The following is a 27,720-nucleotide window of genomic DNA, read 5'->3' on the forward strand; positions in this document are numbered from 1 at the left end:
GAGAAACCAGTAAAAATACCAGGGAGGAGCCTTGAACAAAAAAGGATAGTGGGATGATGGGTGCTTGATGGTATGGATACAAGTCCAAGTCTTATGAGGATTTGAGGAATAAATAAGAAATGAAGCTGTGGAGATATAGGGAGTAGGCTACTCTTGGTAGAGCTTAATTCTGAGCACATGTAAGGAAAAAGGACTGCATTGGTGAGCTTCATGGTTGAAGAAAGTGTTTTAATTTTTCCTTAAGATTGGTAAGATGAGCATATTTACAGGTTAAGGCAGAAATGAGTAGTATGGGAGTAAGAGGGAATAATTGAAGGGGCAATGTTTTAGAAGGGAGAAGGGGACAGGCCATAAAGTCAAACTGACTGGAGTTTAAAAAAGTATTTTCCAACCTAGCTTTTTGGTGCATACTCAGAACAATCCAGTGTGGATGGTAGATGGTTATCATAATCCCTATTTTACAGGTTGGTGATGGAGCCTCATGATTTTCTCATTAAGAAAACCTAATTTTTCTTTCCTTTTTTTTTTTTTTTTGAGACAAAGTCTCGCTCTGTCACCCAGTCTGGAGTGCGATGGCATGATCTCAGCTCACTGCACCCTCCTCCTCCTGGGTTCAAGTGATTCTTCTGCCCCAGCTTCCTGAGTAGCTGGGACTACAGGCACATGCCACCACACCCAACTAATTTTTTATTTTTAGCAGGGATGGGGTTTCACCATGTTGGCCAGACTGGTCTCAAACTCCAGACCTCAGATGTTCTGCCTGCCTCGGCCTCCCAAAGTGCTGGGATTACAGGTGTGAACCACCATGCTCACCATGCAGCAGCCAAGAAAACCTAATTTTTCTAATTAAAAATACTGTCTTTCCCTCTCTTCAAAAGAGATGAGTTAATTATTTCATAAGACTTTACCATTTTTCAAAATTGATACCAGAAACTTTCCCGTTGGAAGAAGTAAACTTACTTAGATTTATAATAACATAACGTTCAGAGAGAATTTGTATAAATCATTATTTCTGCTTTCACCAAATTGCGTATGATTAGACATGTAATCTAAGGAGCCTGCATCTCATTGTGGCTTTACTGTCATTCTCATGGTTATATAGCACTGCATTTTCTAGGGTGAATTATATCGTTCACTGATTTGGTAGTTTGGAGATACATAAAGGTCTTGGAATATGTTCCCATGAATGTAGAAGTTTATTGTAAATAAGTATCTTTGCTATGCTAATTATGGTACCATGGGATAATATTTATAAAAATGGTATTAGGCTAGCAAGTGTGTATGATAAAGATGGTTATTTTTATTTATTATCTCACTTATAAAGTATAAATAGGTGCAACTAGACAGGAGAACTTGCAGCCCATTTTCTACATGTGATAACTTTTAGTTGTGTGATTGAGAATTTTTCCCCCTTAAAAATAATGCCTACAGTGTAGGTATCTTTCTCCTTTATTCCTCCACTTCAAGATATGAAGTGCATTGGTGGACAGCATATTATAAGTCACTGTAATAGTTACTATTATTGGCTGGACACGGTGGCTCACGCCTGTAATCCCAGCACTTTGGGAGGCTGAGGCAGGCAGATCACTTGAGGCCAGGAGTTCGAGACCAGCCTGGCCAACATGGTGAGACCCTGTCTCTACTAAAATTACAAAAATTAGCCCAGTGTGGTGGCACGCACCTGTAATCCCAGCTACTCAGGAGGCTGAGGCAAGAGAATCACTTGAACCTGGGAGGCGGAGATTGTAGTGAGCCGGGATCGTGCCACTGCACTCCAGGCTGCGCAACAGAGCAAGATCCTGTCTCAAAAAAAAATTGCTATTATTTAATGTTTTGTCATGAAAGAATAACTCATTTTAAAAATATGTATTTGTCACACCACAATTTTGTGAGCATATTTCAGCCCAAGAATGAATTAGAAATCAAACAAAGATAAAACAAGCTAAGAAAGACAAGTATTACTTATAGTAAGTACTTGGACTGCATCATGTGGATTAACTTTTAATGCATACTGATTTTGCAAGCAGATGTTTTTACAAACCTTTATTTTAAAATCATTTAAAGTAATGAAAGCATCTTCCTTCAGTTGGTATTATTACAGACTACTTTTGTAAAATTCCTTTTCCTAAGGTGGTACATTTGATTAATATGCACACATTTCTACTTATTCTTCTAAAGAGTATGCTTTCACAAATTTTTTATCAGACATGTAATCTCTGTAAGAAAGCTTTTCTTACTATCCACAGTGGTACAGTTATTATTATTTTCTTTTTGAATTAGTTCTCATTTTGAAATCAGAAAATTGTGTGGGCATTCATGTGTCTATTGCGGTAAATATGAAAATAAATGCCAGAAAATGGTTTAGTAGATAGGGGCTTCATCAATTGAGGGCTGAAATGAAAGCCTCATTAGCCTGGTCCACATGCTTCATTTGTTTGTTAGCTCTTTCTCATCACCTGTTTCCAGTCTCTGGCAGTACCTTGAACATTTATTTCCTTTTCTACATGCAGCAGCACAAGCTTTTAGTTCAGTGATTATAGTAAAGGTTTTCCAGGAGCTATGTAAGATATTAATAAATTAGAATATATTGTTTTCCATTGTCACCTTTGAATTATAATTTTTTCACATCTGTATGGAAAATATTGATGCCTTCTTAGAGGTGTACTTGTGAATAGTCAGCATTTTGTTAGAATCAGCTTGTTGTGTTAAGGGCACTATAATTGGTACTGATTATGTACAGAAGAATAGATGTGGTCCCTTAACTCAAGATGTTTATATTTTTAAGGGGAAAGAGGGCCAAAGTTTATAAACAGCACCCCTCTCCCCACCCACACACATACCCAAGGCTGCACCGGAATAGTTGCTGCAAGTTAATCAAGTAGATAGTAAAGAGAGTGGTGGGAAGTCTTATAAGAAGCAGTATCTGCATGTGGATTATGTTACAAATTTAATGTTATTTAATGTTTTTGGTAAAATATATAGTCACAACATATAAAATCACCTCCCTCCCTAATACAACCACCGCTAAGCTTCTTTTGTAAACTTGATGCATACTTTAATGTAATTATAAAGTCGTTAACTTTAAAATTTTTCACTTAATATGTTATAGCTAGGTAATACAGTAGAAAATTGATTTTCATGAGTCTAATTTTAAGTATCTGCGTAATAGTCAATCAAGAATAGATATATCTACTTTTACTTAACCATGGCCATTTTATCAGATATGTATAGCTTTCTGGGTTGAATAAACCTGTGGTGAAAAATTATAGAATGTGAACAGTTTCTGTGTGTTCAGAGTAACTGAGGAGAAGAAATACTGTAGTAACTTTATGTAGAAGGAATTACAGCGTAGATGTTTTCCAGCAGATCAGATGGAGATAAGAACAAAGAACAGCAGCAGCCTAGGTGGTGTATAGCTTTGAAAATACAGGGAAGTTCATTAGTCTAAAAATGCCATCTTGCCCAAGTGAGAAAGTGGCAGAGTTCTTAACAAGTGAACGAGTGACTTGAAAAAGGTGGAATTGAGGAAGCCAAATTTTAAAGCTTGCTAGTGTGTGTAGATTAGAGCCTTTATAGCCATTTTATCAAACACTCCTTTAGAATATTTAAAAATCACTCGTGTCATATGTCTATATGCATGAGTACATGTATACATATACCCTGATATTTAGCAATGACACTAGTATTTTTATATAAAGAAAATAAAAAGTGACCAGTGTATTAGTTTTCTATTCCAGCCTTAACAAATTACCACACATTTAGTGGATTAAAACAATGCCCATTTATTATCTCACAGTCTGTAGGTTAGAAATCAGACCTGGGTCTTGCCAGGCTAAAATCAAGGTGTCAGCAAGGCTTATGTTGCTTACTGAAGGGCTCTGGGGAAGAATTTACTTCCAAGGTTATTTAAGTTGTTGGAGATCCTGTTTTTATGCTGGGTGTCAGTTGAAGCCTGGTCTTTCCTCCTAGAGGCTGCCCACATTCCTTCTCATGCTTTCCATGATTTCCTAGAGGCCTCTGTAGTCCTTGCCTGTGGGTCCCATCTCAGAGCCTTCCCATATTTCAGATATCTCTAACTTACGCTGCTGTGTCACACTGCCTCCAACCTGAGAAAGTTTTCTGCTTTTAAAGGTCCATGCGATTAGATCAGACTACAGGAATATCCAGGATAATCTTTTCATCTAAGATCCTTAATTACATCTGCAGAGCCCCTTTTACCGTGTAACCTAACACATTCAGAGGATCCAGGAATTAGAGCATATTTGGAAGGTCACTGATTCATCCTCTTATAGTGAAGGTTTTCTTTTGAGGTGGGAGTATGGAGTGAAAACAGGTTTTTGTATCACTTTTCATCAGTTTTACATGTAAGTCACCATTCTTAATTTATATAGAATACTAACGTTTCCTGGAGTTTTATAGTTAATTCACTTTGCTAGTTTAATATATCTTAAAGTTGAAAAAAGGTGTAAGAAATCGGTTCTTAAAGAAATATAAAAAGTTACCAATTTTCTTTTTAATGATATAGAAGGAAGATAGAAAAATCTTTCCTGTCTTACCAACCAGCTACCTAGAACGAGGCAAATAAACACTGCTGTAAATAGTAGACTTTGTAATGAGGTTGTATATAGTGGCTGAGATGTGTGGAGGTACTTTGTGAGAGCTGTTCAGTAATACATGCTCACACACCTTTTAGCATTCTAAGAGTTTATTTATTGTTTATTGAACACATATTAAAGGAACTCTTACTGGTTGCCTCACATGGTGTTAGGTTCTGGGGATGCATTTATTTCTGCCTTTGTAGGACTGAATAGTTATCAGTAAAAAGATAATTTTAATTAAAGTAATTATAATAAATCATGATGACTCTTGGCATACTGGAGGTATGTGATTATATGAGAGCACATAGAATCCTGGAAATAATGAAACTTTGCCTGTCACAGTGGTCTTGTAGCTTATCTTCAACCAGACATTGTAGATTTCCCTTAGTCCTCTGACTCCAAAGTTTCTCAGGAATTTGTGGCTTGTGGATACCGGATACTGGGAGCCTTCCTGGAAAGTAAAATTTATGATTTCTTACGCTTTTTTAGTAATTTTAGTATCTACAGTTGTTAAATTTCCTGTTCACTCATTGGGTTTCTTTAAAACATTGATCGCTGTCTGGTTAAGTAACAAAGAAAATTAGTGATTTTACAGTGTGTTAGTCGTAAAACACTAACAAAGTACAAAATAATAATGATGTTATAGGAAATAATATTCTTAAAAGGCCTGAGAAAGCATTGTGGCAGTATTTATGATATATTAGCAACAAAAAGTAACTTGTTGAATGCTATGTAATAGAACTTTCTGTGATGATGGAAGTGTCTGTACCTGTCCTGTTTAACCCAGTAGCAAGTAGCCACTTACAGCTATTGAGTGTTTGAAACATGGCTAGTGCTACTAAAGAACTGAATTTTAAATTAATTAAAATTTCAATTTCAATAACCGATTTTACTTAGTGGTTACTGTATTTGATAGTGTAGTTCCATATTGTATTTGAAATATATTTAAATAATTACATACTTGTTAAAAATCATAGTAGTGGGGCTTAGAGTTTCAAATCTGAGGTAGCCCTGGAAAAGCTATACGTATGGAGTTGTTATAAGCAATTGTGGCTACTGAGGGTCATGAGGCTCCTAAGTCAGGGCAGCTGTCATATCTACTGGTGGGGATTTTGCCTCTGTACCTGAATGAGCTATCCACCTGTGCAGGCCTGGGGTAAGGATTCCACAGAAGAGGAATACTTGAAGCTGCCCAGCTAGCAAGCTGCGATTCCTCTCCTGGATCTTTCCAAGTAAACTGATGCCACAAGTGGCCTGTGGCATATTCTTGTGAGTCTAAATGTTTTGTTAACCTAAGAGCACCCCCTGGCATTCCAGAACCAATTAACCTTTATTTACTCAGAGTAAACACAAAACAAAATTCAATAAATTGAACTGAGGAAAGGCAGACTACCAAGACTCAACAAAAGTTTAATGCACTCTCAATTGTTTCTGATTACTATGTAGATTGTTTCTGATTACTATGTAGAAAGTAGTGCTAGAAAAGATAATACAAGATGAATTTTAAATGCCTACTTTTGGTAGCGGTATCTTGGTTCTTGACTTACTGCATACATACAATCCACCAGGAACAGTCATCAAATGTGTACAGTGGTGGAAACAAACAAAAATGTGTATAGTGGTGCATCTTCTCAGGTCCTATTGAGGCGTGTCCTTAATCATCCAATGTAAAGTCACCCTCACAAGTGCTTTATAATATTATCTCACTATGTTATGTTTTCTTCACAGCAACATCACCAGTTGGAATGGTCGTTTTAATTTGTTTGCTTGTTCAGTATTTTTTTGCCTAGGGTATGAGCTCCATGAGATGAAGGAATTTGGCCATCTTGTTTACCACTATCTCCCCATTACTTATGAAAATGGCATAATAGGACTTCAGTAAACACTTGAATGAATGAATGAATGAATGAATGAATGAATGAATGAATGGCTGAGTGAATTATAGAAACTTTCAGGTTAAAAAATTTTACCTTTAATTCTGTTTTCTAAGGTGCTAAATATTGAGACTGAATGAGATGGTAATTTGGGCAAAAAGCTGATGGAGTTTCTGTTATTTCCAAAGGATAACTATGGTAAAGAAATGCTTTTTATCTTTGTAGAAATGTACTTTGTAGAAATGGACATGGGACTCTTCTTCATGCCATCAGGAACTAATCATGGAAAGCAGAGAGTGCTTTCTATTCCTCTATGTGATCTCATAAGCGCTCCCTCTTTTTCTTACCAATGACTTATTCAAATGTTGACCACTTGTATTCAAAAACAAAACCAGAAACAAAACTGTTACATACCTTGCTCTTTTCATCTATGAAATGAGACCCTTAAACATTATGAGGCATTGTCAATGGCTATGTGAGACTAAAGGGGTGTGTGAGGAAAGGATGTAACACGACTGTTGGACTGTGACTTTTAGTAATCATCCTCATGAACTGTTCCAGCACTCCTCACCAAAGCTCCCAAAACATTGTGGCAGTTATTGGGGAACAAATGTGGGGATAATCCTAGAATGCCATAAATGTGTAATAGCTCATCTCAGAATTATTCCACATTGTGTAAATTATTTGTGGGGGAATGGGAAGACATTGTCTATCATTTTAACATATTAATTTTGCTGGATGTTGGAACTTTATTCCCTCGGCCTCTCACTTTTTCGTGACTACCCTATTGTGAATCCTTTCTTTATTGTAGTCATTTGACTATCCTGGACACAACCCAAAACCAAAACCATCTCTATTAGGGTTCATTATATTACCATAATATATGCTAAGAATATAGAGAGTAAAGGAACATAAATTTTTTACTCATGAAAATAGATATGTTTGTTGGGGGTCTTAAAGTTATATGGTGAAAATAGCTATGTAAAGCTGTAGTTTTAATATATATTATAGGGGTGTGTGTGTGTATTTTACTTTTAAAATCAATTTTATTGAGGTACAAAAATTTATATACAAAAAATCCACCTATTTAAAGGATATAGTTCAATGTCTTTTGACAAATGTACAGATATTTTTATAGAAAAATGAGATGCAACTTTCATTTATCTTGGAGTTCATTGGATTTTGGTTATAACTTGGAATAAATAGGAAAATATGGACCACATAGGGAAGATGAGGAAACATAAAATAAAGTAGCAATTGCACCATTTATAGTTCCTACCTGATATGGAAACCCATATGGTCCTGATTTTTATTGGATATTTTAGCCTCTTGGAATCACACGATTTCTCCCAGTTATAAAGAAAAATAGGTCAGTATACTGCATGTTGTGTGATGGTAGTTTTCTGTGGAGACTTCTTTAAAAATAAAGTTGAATAAAATTTATGCTTGTGGAAAAATAATCTACATTCAATCAAATTAAAACAGAATTTTATTGATTGTGTTCTCATTTGGAATAACTGCAGGGAAAATCACCTGGGCTAATACAAGTTGGATACCATTTACTAGGGATTTCGCTGGAGAATAAAACCCAAACTCATTTCAATTTCAGTGGTGACAGCTGTTGACTGAATTTTCCTGTGATATCCTTCACTGCAGGAAATGATACATTGTAGCTTTGGCTCCTTTGATTTCCTACCCACCCTACAAATCCAAAGTGCAGGGACTGTGCTTTCTAAATGTCTGAGTGGCCTAGTTTATGTGGATAGAGTTTGTTTGTTTGTTTTTTTAACACCAACAGTGGGTAAAATTGTGATTGCAAAAATAGATATATGGGTAATGTACAGAAACGTTTATTTCCTCTTCCTGAAATTGTTTTTCCATTTGTGCTATTATTACACCTGGCTTTATGTGAATAGGTTGTATTGGAACTTGGTATACTTTTATGGAATGATGTAGGAGATTACAGTTCATTTTGAAAGATGTATTAGCTTACTTTTTAATGGTCCAAATAAATATGTTTCCTTGATGCAGAGATCAGTTTTGATTATTTGTGATGCTTGCTTCACTGCTTTTTTATTTTATGCTAGTTAAAAAAATATGATAAACTGTAGCCTGCCAGATAGAAAGGAGTAAATGGTGTTAACCTGTTTAGTCTTAAGAGTACTGGGAAATGCTTGACAAAGAATGGAAATATGTTTTATGAACCTCAGAAACTCTGCTGGTAGGGGGTGGAGGGCAGAGAGATACCCCCTGAGGATGAGGGAGGAATTCTTTCCACTCTGGCTTAGGATTTTGCTGTAAGCCACATTTGCATCCTGTCTATTATGGCTTTTTACAAAGGAGAGAAGAATGGACAGTTGCAATTAGGTATTGAGGTTGAGGTTGGCCAAGCAGCCCCAAAGCCTTCCAAATAAACATGCCACAGCTTTCTTTGTCCCCAAAGAAACAATTCAGGTTACCACCAAGCTAATCAGAATTCAAGATTGCTTCCCTAACAGTATAAATGGCAAACTATGGCTTAAATATAAAAACTTGATTCCCAAGTAAAATGTTGTAAAAACAAGCACAATTATAGTAGACTTGAAGCACTTCCTTTATTCGGCCTAACTGCAGCCTGTATTTTGCTTATGACTGGCAGAGATTGATCTTAATGTAGCAAATAGAAGTCAGGGCAAGTCAGCTGGCTATTCTATAGTTATACCTAGTCCTCCAGAAAACCGTTTGATTGTTTTATGTCATTGTCTCCTCACTATACAATAATGTTATCCAGTAGAATCATAATGAGAGCAACAAATGTAAGCCACATATATAATTATATATAATTTTAAATTACTCAAGTGAAATTAATTTTGATAACATATCTTATTTAACTCATATTCAAAATATCTTTTTTTTTTTTTTTAAAGAGATGAGATCTTGCTCTTTTGCCCAGGCTCAGCTACTTGAACTCCTAGGCTCAAGTAATTTTTCTTCCTTAGCTTCCTGAATAGCTGGGACTACAGATATGTGCTACCACACCCAGCTCAAAATACCATTTTAATATGTAAGCACTATGAAAAATTATGAATGAAATCTTTTACATTTTATATACTAAGTCTTTGAAATCCAGTGTGTACTTTGTACTTATTGAACATCTCAATTTAGTCTAAGCTACATTTCAAGTGCCCAGTAGTCACATTTGGCTAATGGATACTATATTGAACAGTAAAGCTTCATAAAATGGATTTGATTTAAATCTCTATTGTTTAAGCTGAAAATTTGTACTTTGGACACTTCCTAAAAGTGTAAATATAGACTATAATGATAGACTCACAAAATCTTCCAGATATCAGGTTATTCAAGGACATCTGAATTCTCCTATGAATACTTTGAGGTTAAACATTTTATGTGATAGTATGAAGAAGGTTGGAAAGAAATTATTTTTTTCTAGTATTCCTAGGAAGAAATTGGTGAATGTTAAGAACAGAAAAAAAAAAATCCAAAATGTTTAAGAATAATAAATTTAGGCCAGGATGATGATGATGTTTATTACAATTTGAGTGAAAAATACTGTGATAAACACTACAGACATTTCATTTGTCCTCACAGCAACTTTTTGAGGGCAGCACTTTTGTGATCTGTTTTATAATCCCTGTTTTACCAGTGATTAAGATGAAAGCAATTAAGAGATCTTTGCAAAATCACACAGATAGTGACTGTATGCAAACTTTTGCATGACTCTTGGATTCTGAAACTTACCCTGTTAATCACTCTTCTCTATTTATTGCCTGGTTCTTTTATGTCTCCATGATTGCCTTGGGCAAACTGGACTTGGAGAAATTACACAAATGAGGAGGAGTTGCAGCCAATTCCTAAAGTGTTGCAACTATTCCACTACTTCCTGTTTACTCTGTCAAATTTTCATCAGTAGTCTGAAAAGGAGAAAATGACTGGAGTTGTAATCACCCTTGAAAAGCTGACTTTTGCTCTCCCATTTTGTCAGTAATACCCTGTGGCATTTATGTCACAGTAGTGGAGCTGGTGAATACCACTCTTGGAGCTGAGGTGTGATGATCCATCTTCTGTTAACAATCAGTGCCACAGCATGAAAAGATTATTATTTTTTTTCTTAACCAGCTAATCTTGCCATGAGACCCATAAATCCACTTTCATGTAATTTCTGCTTTTTGTTTTCAACTCTGAGTTTCAACACTCAAAAACAATTCCCTGTTGAGTACCTAAGTGCTCATATTGATATTCATGGTACATTGAACAGGACTTAAATTTCTGTTGTTTCTACAAAGTCCAGGAGTAGGTCTGCCTTTCACTACAATTCACAGATCAGATGTGTGCAGATGTTTCTGTTTCAGATTTATCCTTTTATGTATCCATGGTATTTTTGTTCTGTACATTAGACATTTGTGAGATAGTATTTGGGGAAAACTCTAGTTTAGTGTGGATGTGATTAATTACACCTTGCTGTGTTGGCCATTCCCCAACCCCTTCATTCTCCAAAATTAGATTGATTTAATTGGATTTAAAATGGGATCATTTAAATTTGGTTGCATAAATAAGTGTTTTGTATGTTTTGAAAGTCTGACCTTTCTCTTTTCAGCCTATAAATTATTGAAATTCTGTTAGCTTTATAACTTTCTGTTTACTGTGATTTTAAGCTATATTGGAAAACTAGCCATGCTGCCCTCTTATGTTTAATGAGCAACATAATATGGGAGGGAAAAGTTCCTCGGGTACAACTGCGTTTTAATTAAGTTTTATGTAAGTTATTGAACAAATGCAACCATTAAAAGATGCTTTTGGCTGGGTGCAAAGATGCTTTTGGCTGGGTACAGGCGGCTCACGCCTGTAATCCCAGCACTTTGGGAGGCTGAAGCAGGCAGATCACCTGAGATCAGGAGTTCAAGACCGATCTGACCAACATGGAGAAATCCCGTCTCTACTAAAAATACAAAATTAGCCGGGCATGGTGGCACATGCCTGTAATCCCAGCTACTTGGGAGGCTGAGGTAGGAGAATTGCTTGAACCCAGGAGGCAGAGGTTGCGGTGAACCGAAATCGCACCATTGCACTCCAGCCTGAGCAACAAGAGCGAAATTCCATCTCAAATTAAAAAAAAAAAAAAAAAGATGCTTTTATATATTTTGTGTATCATGAATTCTCTTATAGCAGAGTATATAATTTAAGACCATCACCTCAAAAGAAAACAAAAACATAGGGAGAGACACCAGATTACTTTTGTGTAAGCAGAGTTTGTTATACACAATTGCAAAATTCTGTTTTCTTAGAAGACACTATTATATGTACACTTAGGTGTTTAGAAACCTGAAGAAAACCTCACATTTTCATTAAAAGAGAAACTTAGCACTATATTATTACAAAGGAAATAGGACTTAAAGGTGTTTTTAAAATTTTATTGTAATGGTCTTTGATTAAGTTCCTATCTCAGGACCTACCTAATTTCCTACTGAATTTCTCCCCCATCCCCTGCCCACTTGCCTTTGCTTGTGTGTTTTTCTAACCTAACCTCTTCATCTATCAACTACTTTTTAGAAATTTTCTTGGCTTTGCTTATCTTTTCTGCCCATCCATCTGTTATGTGATTACCCTTCAGATCCTAAGAAAAAGAGTTTATTATTCCAAAATGCCTCGCCCTTATCACATTCTTACTTTAAAACCCCTTCAACAACCTTAATAAACTTTAATCACATAATTTTATGAATCTGGTCAAAATGTCAGAATGTTTTAATATATTCAATATTGTTAAGCTACAAATGATAAAAATATTAAAACAGCCGTGCCTTTGACTTTTTTTGCGATTATCACATCCTACTTCTAAACCTCCAAGCTTAAATTATTTTCTGACTACAATCTCTGATTCTTCCACTTTACTCCCCAGTTGCTCATTCCTACTGATGGTCATCTTCCCTTCATCCCAGCCTTCCATTTCAGTCCCCCAAGATCACCTCCCCCTGTGGCTCAGCAGGCTTCTCTATTCAACATAGACCTGTTGTCAGTCATTTCAACAACATTTTAATAACATTCTAGAATCCTGTAGTCTGTGTTTCTAAAGCGTGACTCTCTCTATTCAGTGTCATTTTATTGCTCAAAAATCTTTAATGCTTCACATTGCCTACCTTCTTCTCTCACCCTTCATTTAGAAGAGACCTCTTCTCTGTAGGCCTGAGAACAATTGTTTTGAGCTTTGTTGTTCTCCTCCCTGGATTATGTTGATCCTTCACTGCTTGGACCCTTCCTTGGTCACAAAGATGCTTAGTAAGTGCATGCCGAGAGATGGGGGGTTGTACAGGGACTCCTGAAGGTGTGTGTGTGGTGTTTTTTTTTTTCAATTTGTTTGTTTGTTTTAATAATTAGAATCTGTTACATCCAGATAAGGACAACAACTGGGATGTGGAAAAAATGTGTCTTATAGAGAGAGAATCTGACAATCTAGTGATACTAAAAAAGTAGTTTGTCCTGGGTTTTATGCATTTATATGGTTCTGTTTCGGTAGTGAAGGTATTTATTTTGCTGGTACAGTGCAGTAATTGTTACATTTTAGCAAAAGTACACGATATCTTGCTGGTACAGTGCAGTAATTGTTACATTTTAGCAAAAGTACACGATATCCTTTTACAACCCAGTGTCTTCAGATAGATTTCAAATGTAATTGGATATTCACTGAACCACATCTTTATTGTTTTCACTACTTTTCCATAAGTTGAGAAAACTGATATTTCACCCTTAATGCCTTTCACCTGATACTTTAGCAAATAAATTATGCATAGGAAGTGAAAGTAAATCACTGCAATTCCTTATCCCTTACCACACATATTTATGGATGAAAAAAATTGAGGCATAGCTTGTCTTGTCTTTTTCCTTTTAAACTTGTGGAAAATTAGTAGCTAAACTGAGAATTAAGGACATCAAATTCAGATTTTTCAAGATTCTCTGATTAGTTAATCAAACATTGCCCTTTATGTTTGGCAAAATAGTCATTAATGACATATTTGAATTTTGTGACCCATTAAAATGTTTTTCGGTGTTCTATATTGAAAAAATGGTATTTGTGTTATATCTCACTTTATTCTTTTATGAAACATTAGGAGTGGAGAAGCTTTTATGCTTTCTGAATCCCTTGTTAAAAAAACTATGTTGTTGACAGTGAATGTTCCTCAAAATAAAGCTGTGAGTATTTTAAATGGACAGAAAACTATTTTCTGCTGGGTTTGCATGTGTTTATAGATGTTGAAGCAATTAGAAATGTTTTTTGCTGTTGAAAATGACTTTCTGTGTTTTCCCAATATAATAATCACTAAGACATGTTCCCTCATAAAATCGATCTTTTTTAAATCATGAAAATAAGAATGTATTTTGACATTTCATTAATATAGCAGCTTCATTTATTTGGCAGCAGTGCGATAGAAAGCTGGCGCTGAGCTCTGAATGTGGGAGAAGGGTGCGTCTCTTTCCCTGGCTACCTGTTAGGATTCTCCTTTAGAACCATCTCTTGGCACTTCCAAGTAAAAGCCAGTTTCATGAGCCAATGTGAATTGTTTTTAAGGGTTTTTATTATTTTATGGCAGCGTTATTTTTTTCTTCTACCTTGATTTTTGAGCTTCTGTCAATGTTTCATTATTATGAGGAAACACCATTCACCTGGAAACATTGTAATACGAAGTAAAGAAAACTTATTATCAAAACTTGTATTTTCATAATTTCTTTGTAAGTTTATTCCTGAATTACAGTTTTATTGTTTAGGCTAAATAGTTTTTGTCTTGTGGAGAGTGAAATCGTGTCTTGGAAGCGCTCAGACACTCCGGCTAGAAACTGTTATTCTTGACTTTTCTCCCTCCCTCATCAAAGCATATCTATTCTTTTCCAGAAAAGTTCCTGAGCCCATCTATTGCCTTCCTTTCTCCATCCGTTACCACTACTTTACTCAGGCTCTTACCTTCCCTCACCTGGATATAACATTGCCTACAGTATTCTTCCAGTTAGTTGCCAGTCCCTCCCCTTTCTAATTATTTCCCCACACTACTTTGTTTCTCAAGTGTAAACTGGATTATGTCAGTTCTTGCCTCATACCTTTTCATGATTTTTCACTGCCTGCAGAGTATGGGATACAGGCTTCTCACCCTCTGCCTGCCTTGTGTTGTATCTAACAAGCCCCCTGCCCCCCAGCTATCCTTAACTAGTTCAAATATGTGTTAAGTAGCTGTGATGTTTATTATCACCTCCTCTAATGCAGACATACTAAGCCTTTCTGATTATAGATGAGTAGAGGAGAAATGCCATTCCTAATTCTGATACTTAACATCTGTAACTGAGCAGATAGAAAGTACTGTCTGGAGGCTGGGCGCAGTGGCTCACACCTGTAATCCCAGCACTTTGGGAGGCTGAGGCGGGCAGATCACGAGGTCAGGAGATCGAGACCATCCTGGCTAACACGGTGAAATCCCGTCTCTACTAAAAATACAAAAAATTAGTTGGGCATGGTGGCGTGCACCTGTAGTCCCAGCTACTCAGGAGGCTGAGGCAGGAGAATGGCGTGAACCCGGGAGGCAGAGCTTGCAGTGAGCCAAGATCGTGCCACTGCACTCCAGCCTGGGCAGCCTGGGCAACAGAGCGAGACTCCGTCTCAAACAAACAAACAAAAAAAATAGTGTCTGGATTTTATTTATTTTATTTTTTTGAGATAGAGTCTTGCTCTATAGCCCAGACTTGAGTGCTCAGGCATGATCATGGCTAACTACAGCCTTGCTCTTCCTGACTCAAGCAATCCTCTTACCTCAGCTTTCAGAGTAGTTAGAGCTACAGGCATGCCACCATGCCCAGGTTTTTTGTTTGTTTGTTTTTTGTTTTTATAGAGACAGAGTCTTACTCTGTTGCCCCGGTGGAATTCTTTATGATCATAATGACTATTCACCCCAGGATTTCCCTTTAGTTGTGGTATTTGTATAATCCTTGGTTTGATTGTGAATTTCTATGTAATCTAGCAGCTGTTTTTTGCTGTGTCACACCTGCATGCACCTGAGTCCGTGTTCATGGAGTTGGGCATGAGTAGTGTGTTGTGTCAAGGAGGTGAAACATTACTGAGGTGGGTGGCTTTAGGTAGTATATACCAAGTTATGTTCCCTAATTTGAAGATAATCCTGCAGGAAAATTTATTGTAGGGAAGAGGATGATATGGTGCAGTGATAAAATGGGGAATTAGGAATCAAAAGGTTTGAGTTCCCACTGCACTGCTCACTTGCTTTCTGATCCTAACAAGTTTCTAACTCCTCCAAGCCTCCATTCATCAAATGATATATAGAAACGCTCTCTCAGGGGGTTGCGAGGATCTAATTAGAGGCTATCAAAAACTCTTTGTACATTGTAAAGTGCCATTCAGATATTATTTATTTTAATAAATGGTAATTACTTTATGTCAGGCTCTTTAACAAAAATTCTTACAATTCAGACTTCCTATCAATACTGCAAAGCCGGCATTATTATGACCGTTAGTCAGTAAGGAACCTGGCCTACAGAGAATGAGTAACTAAGTAACTTGCTCACCTACTGCTTTTAAGTGATGGTTCCCAGTTTAAGTTCCAGCTGCTTTTTTGCTCTGTTGTCTTGCTGTTAATAAAGTATAAATGGTAGAGGTTTGAACTTTAACAACAACTTGGATTACGCTTCTGAAAAATAGAAGTGGTGCTCTAGACTAGGAGTCAGGAGGTTCAGACTGTTACTATATTTTTGTATTATTTTGGGGTAAGTTACTTAAATTAATTTCATTAAATACATTTAAAACACTTGGCTATGTTTCTGCTAAGGTTTAGATGTAAAATGCTTTCTTATTCTTTTTTTTTTTTATCATTTTCAGAATTTAAAGATTTCCTTCGAAGGGATCAAAAGTATTTTATGAATCTGTTTTAATATTTGTTTGCTTGTTTTTCTTTTTTTAAAGTCATTCCTACACTGGCCAAGATTACAGTACCCAGGGAAATGTTGGGAAGATTTCTTTAGATCAGATTGATTCGGTAAGTAGCACATTCTTTTAAACTTAGAACTTTATCAATGGAGGGAACATATACTTTCTTAAATCAAAGACTTTTGGGTGAGGAGATAGAATGTGTTTCCAATGCTTGCTGATTAATTTTAAAGAAAATCCCATGTCCTACACATATGATTTTTTAAAAATCATAGGAAAATTGTTTAATCAGAAAATTATCTGTACTTTTATAAAAGCTGAATTTAATCAGTTATTCCAAACGGAAATTCTTTTAAATAACTAAATGGAATTTGTGTTTACATTTAAATACTGTATACATTTAATGAAGGGGAAATGGAAAACACTAAGTGTATTAGTTTGTTAGGGCTGTCATGACAACAGAAATTTATTTTCTGACAGTCTAGAGGCTCGAAATCCAAGATCAAAGTGGTAGTAGGTTTGATTTCTTCCAGGGCCTTTCTTGTCTCATAGATGACTGCCTTCTCTTTGTGTTCTCCTGTGGTTTTCCCACTGCTTGCATACATCCCTGGTGTCTCTTCTTTTTGTAAGGACACTGAGTACGTGAGACCCGGGCCCAAGCCCCATGGCCTCCTTTAACCTTAATGATTTCTTTAAAGGCCCCATTTCTAAATATAGTCACATTTGGAGCTACTAGAGGTCAGGACTTTGATATATGAATTTCAGGGGGAGAGGGCAATTCATCACCTAGTGTAGGCTACGAAATTAATAGATAGCTTATTTTAACATCATTTCACTTTGTGGTTCCATAGAGTAGCGTACTTTGCCATACTTGTAGAATTTCTCTTTAATACGTAACAGAATTTGCGCTCCACACACAAAAGGGAAAATAAGCCAGCCATAAATAATCTTGGGTTAGACAACTACCAAATTATTCACAATAAATTAAAAATACACCAGGATTTTAATGCTTGGAAACAAGAACTGTAATAAGACTAGTAGAGAGAGACCATGAGTTTGGATCAGAATGAATAGGTCATCTTCCATTTGAAAAATTATAAAAAAGTACTTGTAGTTAATATGTCTAGAAATAACAATAGGGTTGGCTACTTTACACAGTTGATTTGAAATTTATTCTCAAAGATGTCCCATCTTTTAATTTTTTTATTAAACACTTATCTCTAACCGTCCCCCTTCTCACTTCCACTCATGTGATTTGTGTTTATATAATGTGAGTGGTTGGAAGTTAATTTTGTTCCTAGTTCTAGCTAGATGTTTCCCCATTCACAAGCATATGTGAATTTGCTTGGATACTGTTGGAGTTCATAGAAATATTAATTCACTTAAGGAATATATATTGAGCCCATCAGTTATGTACCAGCCATTGTGCTGTGGATACAGAAGTGAGGAAAACAGAAAATGTCCCTGCCTTCACGGACCTTACATGAGGGGGAGAGACAACATAATAAATAATAAATGAGCAATATAATGTTAAGTGTTATGATGATGATCCTGTCATGGGTCTGTGCCTGAGACCCCGTGGTAATACCCATGTATCTTTTTCTGGACTGCCTTCTAACTCTGTATCTGTATCGTTTGATCTTCACAACAGCATGTCATTTGCATATCCCTTGATATTTGCAACTCGTCTCCAAATGTTTTCTTTAGTTTTTTCTTCTAACAAATCTGGCTTTCTCAATGCTATTTCCCTGTGGCCCTTTTCAAGTAGAGACAACTTTCCCCCCGAGTTCGTACATAGGTGTGCCCCGAGTGTCTTGGTCCACATTTCTCTGCCTTCCATTGTTACAGCTCCAGCTCCTTTAAAGCCCTTATGATCTTATTATATCATCTGATACCTCCTCTGTTGCTACTCCACCTCCTCCCTCCACACCTGTATTCACTGATGATTTGAACACCTAACTAATGATCTTGTGTACTGGTGCTATTCTTATTATTGTTCTTGGCCTCTACAAGATCCAAGTTGATAGTTCATCCTCTATCCTGGACTTATGATTCTTTTGTTTGCTCATTTTCCATAATCATTTTTCTATCTGTATATAGCTGGACACTATCTTTAAAATTTTTATTATTTGGACTACTGCCCACACCTCTTAAATATCCCTCCTGCTTCCATTCTTACTCTCATATAGTCTTTTCACTACATAACAGCCAGAGTTCTCTTTGTTTATTGAATCACGTCAGTCTTCTGGTCAGAACCCTCTAGTGGGTTTTCATCATATGTAGACTAACATCCAAACTCATTTTATGGCCTCTGAAGCCATATGTGCTCATCATTTCTATTTTGTCTTCTGCTCCATTCTGGCTCACTCACTTGCTCTGGTCACATGGATCTTATGCTATCTTTTAGCACACCATGTTTATTCCTTCTCAGGATCTTCATTTCACTAGAATCCAACTTACCTTGTCTTACTTGAAATGCCATCTCCTCAAAAAGGCTTCCCTGGCCACCCAAATTGAAGTACCTCTCCCCTAATCACACTTGATTTCATTTCTCTATTTCATTTCCAGTGCTTTGGCATCAGATGTTATCTTTTTAATGTCTGTATTCATTGTCCATCTCCTTCTAATAAAATGTAAGCTCTTTCAGGACAGGGTTTTTGACTTCTTTGTTCACTACTGGTTCCCCAGGGCTGTACACATAGTAAGTGTTAAATAAATATTTGTTGATTGAATGAATAAAAAGTGGTCAAGGAATGTGCCAAAAGAAATAGAAATTGAGTTGGGTCTTGAATGATGACTTGGCTTTGGCTACATGGCATGTGCATGAGAAGGGTGCACCAGGTAGGGCTAGCAGAGTGAGAAAAATGAGAAGCTACAGAGCATGACTGCGTGGTCATGGGATAGTGAATAACCCAGTGGACTGGAGCCGAAGACTCGTTTTGGTGTAGTAATAGTACACTGGGCTTTCCCGGGCTCCCTGCCACAGTGCTTCTGTGGTGCTCAAGTTTTGCCCTTGTTGGAGCCTTCATTTTGTCATTTATTTCATGTGTTTAACTTACCTAATAGTGAATATAATTATCGTTGTGTTTTTTTCCTTAACTGAATTGCAGGGGAAAATTATGTCCTAGCTTATTTTCCAGAACACTTAATAAATAATTGTTCTGTTATGTATAATTGAAAAATAGTTATTGGCCAGGCACAGTGGGTGATGCCACCTGTAATCCTAGCACTTTGAGAGGCTGAGGTGGGAGGATCACCTGAAGTCAGGAGTTTGAGACCAGCTTGGCCAACATGGTGAAACCCTGTCTCTACTACAGATACCAAAATTAGCTGGGCGTGTTCGCAGGCACCTGTAATGGCTACTACTGAGGAGGCTGAAGCAGGAGAATTGCGTGAACTTGGGAGGCAGAGTTTGTAGTGAGCTGAGGTGGCACTGCTGTACTCCAGCCTGGGCAACAGAGTGAGATTCCATCTGAAAAAAAAAAAAAAAAGAAAAGAAAAGTAGTTATCAGATATTGAGGAAACCTTGAATGTTCATACTAAGGATGTTGAATATTGATTGTATAGATTAGAACAATGTTTAGAAAAAAATCAGATATTAATATGAGGGAACAAAAATGGTCACATGAAAATGAGCTGAAAGGCTTTCTAGTTAGTTCTACCAAGGAAAGATATAGGTCTGAATGAACTAGACTGGGGATGGAAAAATTCAGAAGCTGTTACTGTAAAAGAATGAAGAGAAACTGGATGGTCACTAGAGGGAGCAGCAAAGTCAAGCAAAGTGAGACCTGCTGTTATAGATGAAGTGAACTTGCTAAGGCATATGTGAGGGAGTGAGAATTTAAGTCTTGGGAGGATATTTAAAGAAATCGTAGAGAATGCAGTTGAAACCATAAGTGAAAAATTAAAGTGGGCAACAATATTTCATTTTTGACACTAAGGGAAAGACCTACACTTTGTTCCTTTTAACTTGATTTCTTTAACACATTTATTTGAATTTTCCTTATGTGAACAATTTCTCTTATTTTTGTGTTCTGCTTTGTATTTGAGTTATCTTAAAAGTTCATCTGCTATCTCAGAGAAATGAAATCTTATGTTCACATAAAAACTTCTTCAAGGATGCTCATAATAGCTTCATTTGAAATAGCCCAAACTGGAAACAACCCAAGTGTTCTTCAGTGAGTGAATAGTTAAATAAATTGTGATACATACCATGGAAAACTACTTAGTGATAAAGAAATTAGTTTATATACAACTTAGATGAATCTTGAGGGAATTCTGCTGAGTAAAAAATGACAATCTCAAAACAATACATATTATATGATTCTAGTATATAATACTCTTGAAATGACAAAATTATAGAGATGGAGAACAGATCAGTGGTTGCCAAAGATTAGGGAACTGAGGGAGGGGAGCAGGGTGCAAAAGGTTATAAAATCATGAGAGATCCTTGGGGTGACAGAACTGTTCTGCATCTTGACTGTGGTGGTGGATGTATCAACTTATGTGTGACAAAGTTGTATAGAATTTAATACAGAAGTAAGTGCATGAGTACAACTGAGGAAACCTGAATAAGACTAGTGGATTGTATCAATGTCAGTATCCTGTTTGTGATAATCTACTGTAGTTGTACATGATTTTCTCTTTGGGGGAATTTGGATATATGCTATCTCTTTGTGTTATTTTTTGTAACTGTGTGGGGGTCTATAGTTAACTTCAAAGAAAAAGTTTAATTTAATTTTAAAAAGGTAAAATAAAATTTAATAGTATGTTATTTAACTCAAAGTATCTAAAATATTATATTAACTTGTAACCAATTAAAAAAATGTTAATAAGAAACATCTGATATAGATAAGAGTCATCTGTAATCACAGCAATAAAGAAGCACTTTCTTATGGGGTTTGTTTTTTATTCCAATTAAATTGAATTAGCAACCATAACAAATACTACAGGGAACCTGATAAGTCTTCCACGTAACTTAAAACTCTTCTGTTTTTTCTTGTAGCTTTCTACCAAATCCTTCCCACCTTGCATGCGTCAGTTACATAAAGCCTTGCGGGAAAATCACCATCTTCGTCATGGAGGCCGAATGCAGTATGGCCTATTTCTGAAAGGCATTGGTTTAACTTTGGAACAGGCATTGCAGTTCTGGAAGCAAGAATTTATCAAAGGAAAGATGGATCCAGACAAGGTAATTTTGAAAAAAAAAAAATCAGAGTGGTACCTGATATTTTAATTTGGTCTGAAAATCAAACAGTCTGTTTTTTTTTTTTTAAATATGCTCCCTGCAATGTAGTTGAAAATTCTAAAAGGATAAATGTGTTGACAATTCAGTTTAAATAAAAAGAGACTTGCATATTAATCTAATACAAAAGATTGGGAAAGGAATGTTTTCCTTTGTAGGTATACTGCCAGTAGTAATTATAAGACTGAAATTGCTTTCAGAGTTATATTTCTGTAGGAATGTATTTGTATCTACACATACACATACATATACATATGCACATAATGTTTTGAGCACCGGGAGATATCATGAACAAATAAAGTGAAAACAATTTAAAATATTTGCTATTATGTTATGCAGAACCTTTTATACACTTTTTTTTTTTTTTGAGACAAGGTCTTCCTCTGTTGCCCAGGGTGGGCTGGAGTGCAATGGTGCAATCATGGCTCACTGGCTCACTGCAGTCTCAACCTTTGGGCTCAAGTGATCCTCCCACTTCATCCTTCCGAGTAGCTAGGGCCACAGGTGCACACCATTATGCCTGGCTAATTTTTTTTTTTTTTTTTTTAATTTTTTGTAGAGATGGAGTCTAACTGTGTTGCCCAGGTTGGTCTCAAACTCTTGGGCTCAAGCCATTTTCCTGCCTTGGCGTGCTTGGGATTACAGCCGTGAGCCTGAGTCATCATACCCAGCCTACAGAACGTTTTTAGATAGACAATAGTCATTATAAACCTGAACAACTTTTTAAAAAACCTGTCCACAGTGCTTATATTCCAAATCCTACTCCTTATTTCTCTTTAATAGTGCCAGCTAATAACATTTTATTTGGAAATATGATTTCTTGCCCCCTCTATGCCATGACACTGTGGTATGAAGAGCATTTTTTACTATTTATTTCTTGATTTGCTGCCTCCTAAGAGTAAATTATAGAAGAAAGATTATTTACGAGGTACATTTTATAGTACATTTTATGTTTTATGTTAGTTTGCAAGCGTTGCCATAATAAAATACCACAGACTGGTTGGCTTAAAAAACAGCAGTTTATTTCCTCACACTTCTGGAGGCTGGAGTCCAAGATCAAAGCATTGGCAAATTTGGTTTCTCCTGAGGCCTGTCTTCGTGGCTTACAGGTGGCCTTCCTCTTGCTTTGTGCTCACATGGCCTTTTCTCTGTGCATGTGCATCCCTGGTGTTTCTTCCTTTTCTTATAAATACACTAGTTTTACTGGATTAGGGCCCCACTCATCTGATCTCATTTAACCTTAATTATCCCTTTAGTGGCCCTATCTCCAGTTACAGTTGGATTTGGAGTTACGGGTTCAACAAATGACTTTTAAGAGATCACAATTCAGTTCATGTCTCTAGCTATATAGTTTATTAAAAAGCTCAGATTTTACAAAATAACGTTATAAAAAGCTCTTACAGTTTTTTCAGATTTGTTTTAAAAACTGTCTTCTTTGACCATTATCCATATAATCTTAATGAAGTCATTTAATAGGATTTTCTTTGAACAGTTTTGGATAATGTTTTTTAGACCTCTATTATATTTCTTTTAAAGGTAATTTATTCTAATTATAGAAAATACGAAAAATACAGAAAAATTCACCTGTTATCCTCCAATTTGAAATAATTACTCTCAACATTGTAGCCTTTTACTCTAGTCTGGACAACTAAACACCACTGGTTTTCACCATTCTAAAAATTGTCATTATATTATGATTATTTTTCCATACTTTTGACCAATCTTTGAAAATATCTTAATTCATTACATACTATTATATCCTTTGAAAGTGCTGTAATTTGACTCTGTTATATATGTTACTAATATAAGTAACAGAGTCAAATAGCTAATATCCTGGGGACATAGATAATTGATTATAGTTTTGATTATATTCTTTGTGTGTGTGTGTGTATATATATATACACACACACACACACACATTCATCAGGAAATAAAATTATCTGATAAGAAACTACACACAGCTGGGCGGGTTGGCTCACGCCTATAATCCTAACAGTTTGGGAGGCCAAGGTGGGTGGGTCACCTGAGGTCAGGAGTTCAAGACCAGCATGGCCAACATGGTGAAACACCATCTCTACTAAAAATACAAAAATTAACCGGGCATGATGATGGATGCCCATAATCCCAGCTACTCAGGAGGCTGAGGCAGGAGAATCACTTGAACCTGGGAGGCAGAAGTTGCAGTGAGCTGAGATCGTGCCACTGCACTTCAGCCTGGGTGACAGAATGAGACTCCATCTCAAAAAAAAGGAAAATACACACAATTTTAAAGTTTTAATGCATGCTGTGAAATGATTGTTCAGAAAGGTTTTAAATTAGACTCTCTTCAAGCGATGTGAGAATTTTGCTCTGCCATTGACATCATTATGTATATTATTAATTTAAAACAGTTTTTGATCTTTTTATTAGGAATTTGATGTCTTAAGTAGGTAGATATATTAGGGTTCTCCAGAGAAACAGAACTGTGTGTGTGTGTTTGTCTTTGTAACTTACACACACACTCTCTCTCACACACACACACACACACACACACACAGTGCGAGAGATAGAGAGATGGGGGTTATGGAAGTTGACAAGTCTCAAGATCCGCAGTTGGCAAGTTGGAGACCCAGGAGAGCCAATGTTGTAGTTGTAGTCTGAATCCAAAAGCCTGAAAACCAGAAGAATGATAGTGTACAGTTGATCCTCGAAATACACAGGTTTGAACTGCATGGGTCCACTTATATGTGGATTTTTTTCAATAAGTATATTGGAAAATTTTTTGGAGATATGCAACAATTTGAAAAAACTTGCAGATGAACCACCTAGCCTAGAAATATCAAAAAAGTAAGAAAAAATTAAGTATAAAGGAATGCATAAAATACATACTAGTCATATTTACTAACATGAGATATGCAGGAATCTATTGCAAAAAGTTAAAATTTATCAAAACACATGCACACAAACGTACAAACCATACTTGGTGCTATTCCCAGTAGAGAGAAATGTAAACAAATGTAAAGATGCAGTATTATAACCTACATAAAATTAACTGTAGCACATTCTGTACTACTATAGTAATTTAATAGCCCAACCCTGTTGCTATTGTGGTGAGCCTGTAAGTGTTGCAAGTATCCGCTTAAAACGCTCTGCGATGCTAATCATCTCAGTGTGAGCAGTTTGTACAGTAAATTGCATATTGCAGTAAAGTGATCTCTCACAGTTCTTGGGTATTTTTCATCATGATCAGTGAAATATCGTAAACCTTGAATAACACCATGGGGCTCATAGGAAGTGTCACTAGTAATGCTGGAAATGCTCCCCAAAACCAGAGAAAAGTCATATTACAAGAAAAAGTTGATTTGCTTGATATGTAATACAGATTGAGGTCTCCGGCTAAGGTTGACTGCCATTTCAGACAGATGGTTCATCTTGTAAATAGATAATGTAAACTTATGGTTTACTGTAAATGTATTTTCTTGTGACTTTCTTTTTCTTTTTGTATTTTTAGTTGAGATGGGATTTCATCATTTTGGCCAGGATGGTCTTGACTCCTGACCTCAGGTGATCTGCCTGCCTTGGCCTCCCAAAGTGCTGGGATTACAGGTGTGAGCCACTGTGCCTGGCCTATTACGACTTTCTTAATGTTTTTTTTCCTCTAGCTTATTTTATTGTGAGGTTACAGTGTATAACATATAATATTCAAAATATGTGTTAATTGACTGTTTATGTTATCGGTAAGGCTTATGGTCAACAGTAGGCTTTTAGTTGTTAAGTGTTTGGGGAATAAAAAGTTGTACATGGATTTTTAACTGTATGGAGTGAGGGGTGGAGGTTGTTGCCTATAATCCCTGCGTTGTTCAAGGATCAGCTTTAGTTCCAACTCAAATGCCAACATCCTAGAGACCCAGAAAGAGTCAGTGTTTCAGTTTAAAAAATGAAGTCTCAGTTTAAGGAAGTCTCAGACAGAAGGAAATTCCCTCTTACTCACAGGAGGTCAGGCTTTTTGTTCTGTTTAGGCTTTCAACTGATTGGATGAGAATTATCCACATTAGGTAGGGCAGTCTGCTTTACTCAGACTACCAATTCAAATGTTAATCATATCCAGAAACACCCACTCAGACACACCCACTATAATGTTTGACCAAATGTCTGGGCATCTCATGGCCCATTCAAGAGCTGGGTTGTTTGTTTTTTTTTGAGACAGAGTCTGGCTCTGTCATCCAGGCTGGAGTACAGTGGCGCAATCTCAGCTCACTGCAACCTCTGCCTCCCAGGGTTCAAGCGATTCTCCTGCCTCAGCCTTCCAAGTAGCTAGGATTACAGGTGTGCACCACCATGCCCAGCTAATTTTTGTATTTTTAGTAGAGATGGGGTTTCGCCATGTTGCTCAGGCTGGTCTCAAACTCCTGACCTCAGGTGATCCACCCGCCTTGGCCTCCCAAAGTGCTGGGATTATAAGCGTGAGCTACTACCATCATGCCCGGCTGGCGAGCTGGGCTGTTTTGAAGTGAAAAGAGAGAAGCTGAGCTAGCATTTTAGCTTGGTTTGTGCTGTAAACTGTGAGTGGAAAAAGGAAGGTAGAGAGGGAAAACCAGCTGCACCAACCTATATGGACACTTACGCTGAGTACTAGGTCTTTGGCTTAGACACCTGTTCATTGGCCTGCATTCTTTTATGTACATCTGGAATAGCCTGTGTAGCAATATCATCAGTAGTCTTTTTTTTTTTTTTAACTTGTATGTTTAAATTTTGTTATTATGGAATTTTTATTTTGCAATGCAAACTTTTTTCAAAAATTCTTATAATTTTTTAGTTTTCTAGATAATATATAGTAGTCTATTAGCTTATTGATTACAGCAAATATTTTGACTAAAGGATTATAAGACACATTTCTTACTTTCTATGACTATTTAGTGTTCTGTTGTTACATAGTCTGTATTTATAAATGTTCATGTTTTTCTCAACTGTGTCTTTTACATATTTTTTTCAATGACATGTAATAAACTAAGGCATACTAAATTACAATAATCTCTAATTGAACAATTGTATCATTTGTGAAGTGATACATACAATTAAAAATATTATTAAGAGGTATAAAAATTGTTGGCTTAAAATACTACTTATAGGATATTTTTTAGGATGATTATAGAGGATGTTAAACATTTTTTATAGTGCTAATTAAAGGACTTGGGTGTTGAACCCGGCTCGAATGATTTGAAATAATAACTTATGTTGGACAGCTTATGTCCTAACTGTGTAAGAAAAATGATGTGGTAACAGTCAATTTCAACTGGAATTTTTCTGTACTGTTGTTTACCAAATGATCATAATATCTGATTTCTTTCTCTTAATATTTGTGCCCTCATTGTGACTTATTTGAGATATATTGCTATGTGAGTCTGAGCAAATATTTTGGGTATTTAGCTAGTACTTTTGAGTCAGCAGAGACTGGTATAATATCTCCAGCAATTTTGAGCTCTAACTCTGCTGCCACAACTACCTTTCCTAGATATACTGCCTAGAACCAAATATTTCTTTACCCTAACTTCTAACACAGCTCTGTTCTTGAATTGACTGCCTTATCGGTATCTGTCTCTTCCTCTCATCTTCACTTGCTTGTGCTTGTTGCAGGCATTTTTTGAACACTTTGCTTTTAAAACTAATGCTGTACTTAATGTTGGAGGGGAATGTGTTGTCTGTATTCTAAAATAATTTACACCTGTATGTATTAGTGCTTGTAACTGTCATCCAAAATATAAATATTAAGGTATTGTGTCTCTAGATACCTTTTATTAAGGTTAAGCAGCTTTTGTGTTTTAATGCACATAATTTCTGTTATAAACATTTTTGAGTAGTAATAATGGATTGTGGAAGCAGCTTAAGGTTCTGATGCTCACTGTTATTTTTTTTATTAGGAATTTGATGTTGTAAGAGTTAAGGAGGAAAGAAACATGAAAAGTGGCTCAACAGTCAAAGACAGGTTTATTTTGGAGAATAAACCTGAGAGGGACTTCTGGCCGATTTTTGGTCAGGAATGTTCTTTCTTACAGACTGAGAGTATCTATTGGTGAGAGAGCTTGGAATGTTTCTGTGTGGTGGAGAAGTTTAAGG

General features: G+C 36.3%; 1 protein-coding gene across 1 annotated transcript in view; it reads left to right on the top strand.

The window, feature by feature from the left end:
• The window catches only part of PRIM2 (DNA primase subunit 2), a 315,731-nt gene that overhangs the window by 176,077 nt on the left and 111,934 nt on the right, over window positions 1-27,720 (top strand). Inside the window, exons 9-10 of the mRNA XM_021936782.2 lie at window positions 16,419-16,491; window positions 21,388-21,573. Coding sequence (XP_021792474.2) covers window positions 16,419-16,491; window positions 21,388-21,573 — 259 coding nt within the window. The remainder of the gene's footprint in view (window positions 1-16,418; window positions 16,492-21,387; window positions 21,574-27,720) is intronic.

Source organism: Papio anubis, chromosome 6 (assembly GCF_008728515.1).
Source record: "Papio anubis isolate 15944 chromosome 6, Panubis1.0, whole genome shotgun sequence".
NCBI classification, from domain to species: Eukaryota; Metazoa; Chordata; class Mammalia; order Primates; family Cercopithecidae; genus Papio; species Papio anubis.